Here is a 5,341-nt window from a genome sequence, read left to right as displayed (position 1 = left end):
AAACAGAGCATACAAGAGAGAGAGAGAGAGAGAGAGAGGAAAAGTCTAAAGTCTAAAAGGGTGTGTGTGTTATGTGGTACTTTTTCGGTGTTGCAGGTTTTGGAGCATCGTGTCGGGGGGAGGGTCTGATTTTTTGAGAATACTTTTCTTTTTGGGTTTTCTTTATAGGTTGAGAGACTAATATAAAAAAATTTCCTTAGTGAGAGAGGACGGACAGACTACAGAGAGAGGGGTTTAGATCTCCGAATGCGTCTATAAATATATACTGTGCTTTGTTAGTCGCAAAGCGTGTTTACAGAACCGAGAAAACTTTGGCGTAGTAGATCACTAATCGTCAGGAATTCTAATGGGTACGTTCTCCCTCCCCCCGGTTCTCCTCCTTTGTCTCTCGTGCTCTATTCTTGGATTTGTGCCTCCTGTTCTGGGTATTCCATCGTTATCTGTGTTCTTCTGTGGTTGTTAATCCTTGTTTGCTTTTGGTTTTGTGTTGTACATGTCCCTTGGGTAGGAAATACAGGGCGGCGTGTGTTTCCTGTGGTTTTTGTTTTACGCTTTTGTGATGGGTGGTGGAAATAACTTGTTTTGGCTTTTCGTTTTAGTTTCGGCTGGCGTTTGCGAAAGTTTGTGTGTTCATTATGGTTACTTTGTTGTTTTCGGGGATTTGTACTGGTTCTCTGGTTCCTTTTATTTTTCTCGGATTTTGTGTTTTTTGGGAGCTGGATTTTGTTAGTTATATGTTCTCTGCAGCCTTTATTGTGATCCTGGCGGACGGAATCTGTGCCTTTTTCTGGTATTTGTGCTTGACTCTCTCTCTCTCTCTCTCTCTCTCTCTCTCTCTCTCTCTGTTGAAGCTTTTGCGCTTCAATGGCTTGGTGGGTTATCATTAAATTTTTTTTTTTTTTTGTTTCCTCTTCTTGTTTTTTCTCTGGCACATTCGCCACCGAGCCTACCAACACATACACATTAACACGCGCCCCCGCCAACTTTTAGGTGGGGGTGGCTTGGCTTAATTGGCTTTCTTGGTATCTGGGCAATTCTAGAATTTTTCGAGCTCTTCAAGATTGGTTAGTTTTCTCTTAAGCCCCCCACCCCGCTCTCTCCCTTCTCTCCCCCCCTTTGCTTCGGTGATGTTCGCAATAACCCCTTGAAAGGATTTGGTTTATGGCTTTTTTCTTTTCTTTCTACTCTTTATGAATTACTGTGTCTTTTGTTTTCTCTGGTTGTCCTCTGTAAATGTCCTTTCTTTTCTGATTGGTTCATTCTTATTCCCACAGCTTTTTATCCGGAGGTCAACAGGAGCTTTTCACATGACATGGATGATGAATATGAGAAACTCTTTCGGAGAATGAACCCACCTCGGTATGTAAATTTCTGTCTTCTTCAATGTCTCTGAAAGTGACCTTTAAAATTTGACCCAACTTACGCTTGAGATTTACGCCTTCTGTCTACCAACCTTTTTCTTTCTCAGGGTTGTAATCGATAATGAGGCCTGCAAGAATGCAACAGTAATAAGGGTATGGCTTTAATTTCCTTTTTATTTTGTTGTACTTTATTGGCCTTTTTTTTTTTTAAGAAAAAAAATAAAAATAAAAATAAAAATAAAAATTTATCTTTTTGAGAATCTGTTGGTGTACTTATTTTGCTGTATGATGCAGGTTGACAGTGCAAACAAATATGGAATACTTCTGGAAGTTGTACAAGTCCTTACTGACCTTAACCTTATCATAACTAAAGCCTACATATCTTCTGATGGTGGATGGTTCATGGATGGTAAGATTCTTTTAGAATCTCTGAAACTCGTTCTCTGATATGTCCTATATGTCTTGGGAAGTCAAAATTGATTTCGTGAACTGTTTTTTTTTTTTCTTCCACCAGTTTTTAATGTCACTGATCAAGATGGAAATAAGGTTACAGATGAAGGGATTTTGGACTATATTCTAAAGGTGAGTCCTATTGGATATTGATGCGTTTCTCTGATTTTCTGCGTATACTTAGCTGATTACTTGTGTTCATCTTCAGTCTCTTGGGCCAGAATCATGCTTTACATCTTCTATGAGATCTGTTGGGGTTAAACCATCAATGGACGACACTGCAATTGAGCTAACTGGAAGTGACCGACCCGGACTTCTTTCTGAAGTTTGTGCTGTGCTCACACATCTTAAATGCAATGTCGTGAGTGCAGAGATCTGGACACACAACACCAGGGCTGCTGCCGTGATGCATGTGACTGATGAGGAAACAGGGTGTGCAATTACTGACCCAGAGAGGCTATCTAGGATCAAGGAACTTCTCTGTAATGTACTCAAGGGCAGCAACAAGTCTAGTGGAGCGAAGACTGTTGTCTCTCATGGAGTCACACACACTGAGAGGAGGCTTCACCAGATGATGTTTGCTGCTAGGGATTATGATCGAGCTGACGATGATGCCTTGGATGAGAAGCAGAGACCTAATGTGAATGTTGTCAATTGGTCTGACAAAGACTACTCCGTGGTTACCATCCGGAGTAAAGATAGGCCAAAGCTTCTTTTTGATACAGTTTGCACATTGACAGACATGCAATATGTGGTTTTTCATGCAAATATTGATGCCGAGGGGCCAGAAGCTTATCAGGTATGCCATTTTCCTCTTCTTTAGTTACGCACGCTTGTGATATTATTTGTAGCATTGTGGCTAATTTTGTAGGGATAAATCTGCAGGAATACTATATCAGGCACATAGATGGATCCCCTGTGAATTCAGATGCAGAGAGACAAAGAGTGATACAATGTCTTGAAGCAGCTATTGAGAGAAGAGTATCTGAGGTGAGTACTCTTATTAGGTTGGGAATTTGTAAACTTTCATCTCGAGTTATGTTGAGGAACTTGCCAATGTTTTACCCATAATTATGCATCAAACACATGGATAACTATATCTTTGGAATATTTTTGCTGAACATATTTGTTGCTTTAACATTTTGGCCTTTTCTCTAGAGCCCGTGATCTTAATCTATTGAGCTTATACATGCAATTAAATGAAGACAGTCTGTTTTCGACCCAAATTTTGGGTAGAACTTACCCTTAAAAACTGGCTCTTTGTTTGTGTGATTAGGCTTTATAGTTCTCTATTCCAGATCTCTTTAAGAAATACTAGCATCCGATAGAACTTGTAAATAGCAGCTGAAAACAAATGCACTTTTGTCATCTTCTGTTCCTTTGAGAGGCTCTTTTCATTAACTTGTTTCTTCCTCATTCAGGGCATGAAGCTAGAACTCTGTACCACCGACAGAGTTGGGCTGCTATCTGATGTCACCCGCATCTTCAGAGAAAATAGCCTCAGTGTCACCAGAGCAGAAGTCACAACTAAAGCGGGCAAAGCTGTTAATACATTCTATGTTCGGGATGCATCAGGGTATCCTGTGGATTCTAAGACCATAGATTCCATCCGGCAAGTGATTGGCCAGACTATACTTAAAGTGAAAGGCCGCCCTGAAGAGTCAAAACCTGTTCCTCAGGAGTCTCCAACCCGGTTCCTCTTTGGTGGCCTCTTCAAGTCTAGATCCTTCGTTAACTTTGGCTTGGTCAGGTCCTATTCTTGAGGAACTCATCAGACCTCACTCCCCCCTTGTGCATTGAAACCCCTCAAATTGCATACTCCATTACAAACCTGGATAAAAAGATACACGGCAATTACCTGCCCAATTCAGGCTGATAATGTGAGAGACTTTATATGGAATCTACTTTTATAGTAGAACTGGTAAATTCCATATAGAGTCTCCCACATTGCTTATTCTAATTGCTAGTAATTTGGACAGATAGTTACTGTAAATCTCAATCCGAATCTACACTGTAAATACCACCACACATTTTCCCTGCTTTTTAACCCTTTGTTTTTTGTTATGATTCCAAAACCGAATCTACAGTATACTTAATTTATCTCAGCTTTCAATTAATCTTCTTGTGTTTGGAGACACGCTGGAAAGTCATGTATGTTTTGACTCCATTTTTGGATTCTTGTCCACAAACTTGAATGTTCTTACAAACCTAGTGGAAAGAATTTTCGGTGAAAAGATGTGCGTAGGAGTTTGAATTTTGTGGATTCAGCTACCTACCTTGACCATTATCACCAATTGGAGGGGGTGTTTGGGTGGCGGCTACCCTTTTCCATGGTCAGGGATTTAATATCTAGATTTTCTAGATTCTACCTACAATTTTGGATGCGAGATCTTTTAACATCGCTTTCGTACAAAGACACGGCATTTCAGAGCTGGGTCCGGTTTGTGGAAGAAATCATTTTGTTTCTGAATTACTTAAATATTCGGTCAACACTTGGACAAAGTCCATTTAAGTAAATATTATTGCCTTTAGCGTAGGAGTGAGCCCATTATTTGATTACCATTTATCGACCGCTTAATGAATTGAATCAAACCAATTCGTCGTAGACCGTCTAACGGTTAATTTTGATTCAGTATTCAGTACAAAATTTTGTTCTGAAAGTCGGTTCAGTAATCAAACCGAATCGCCTTTTAATCAACTTATCGAACCAAACCGCTTTTTAACTAACCGATTAACCGAACCGACATAAAACGAAACGACGTCGTTTCAGTAAGAACGAAACTTTTTTTTTTTTTTTTTTTCCTTTAAAAAAATCAAAACAACATCGTTTTATTTTCCATGTTAACTGACTTAACCAATCGCCTATTAATCGACTTAATTGACCGCCTATTAACCGACGTAATCGACTTCACCGATCGCTTATTAACCAAAATAATTTACTGACTGCATTTTGACAAAAGTCGGTTAGCCGGTTAAATTAACTGACTTAACTGCCTGCCCAACCAATACCCACATTGGACGTTTTCTTTTGCTCCTCTCCTCGTAGGACTCAAATGATTTGGAATCTTAGAGATTCTGCGAGGGATACCAAAACCCAATTTGATTGTAATCTAAAATAGTCTCTCCTCGTAGGACTCAAATGAGTTGGAATCTTAGAGATTCTGCAAGGGATACCAAAACCCAGTTTGATTTTAAATCTAAAATAGTCCCCGCAGGTCCTTCTCGTCCAATCCAAATCAATTTGAACATACTTTTTTTGACCAAGTGGATATGGGTTTGAATGCTCAAAGCAAAAGGCTCAACACAATGTGAAAGGGAGGAAAAAGGTTGGTGGGAAGATGCTGAATTCGTAGCCCACACTTAAACAATTCTATATCATCGTGATTCGTCACCACCTACATGATTGGCGCTATCATTATTGGTGTTGCTGCGTAGCTAGGGGCGCCTCCGCGTGGCCTTTCTCCTTTCGACTAATCGAAAGTCGAAACCCCACATTTTCTCTACAAATCAACATCTCCAAGATTAGGTGC

At 39.9% G+C, this 5,341-nt stretch overlaps 1 protein-coding gene across 1 annotated transcript; it reads left to right on the top strand.

Annotated features, from left to right (window-relative positions):
* LOC133869850 (ACT domain-containing protein ACR4-like) lies at window positions 1–3,928 on the top strand. The gene is made up of 8 exons (XM_062306950.1): window positions 1–350; window positions 1,275–1,359; window positions 1,469–1,514; window positions 1,656–1,770; window positions 1,876–1,943; window positions 2,020–2,610; window positions 2,697–2,801; window positions 3,233–3,928. Exons 1-8 carry the CDS (start codon window positions 347–349, stop codon window positions 3,572–3,574), a joined length of 1,356 nt encoding a protein of 451 aa, XP_062162934.1. The 5' UTR covers window positions 1–346; the 3' UTR covers window positions 3,575–3,928.
* The last annotated feature ends 1,413 nt before the right edge of the window (window positions 3,929–5,341 follow it).

Source organism: Alnus glutinosa, chromosome 1 (assembly GCF_958979055.1).
Source record: "Alnus glutinosa chromosome 1, dhAlnGlut1.1, whole genome shotgun sequence".
In the NCBI taxonomy this organism is placed as follows: domain Eukaryota; kingdom Viridiplantae; phylum Streptophyta; class Magnoliopsida; order Fagales; family Betulaceae; genus Alnus; species Alnus glutinosa.
This window is presented reverse-complemented; position numbering and strand designations above follow the sequence as displayed.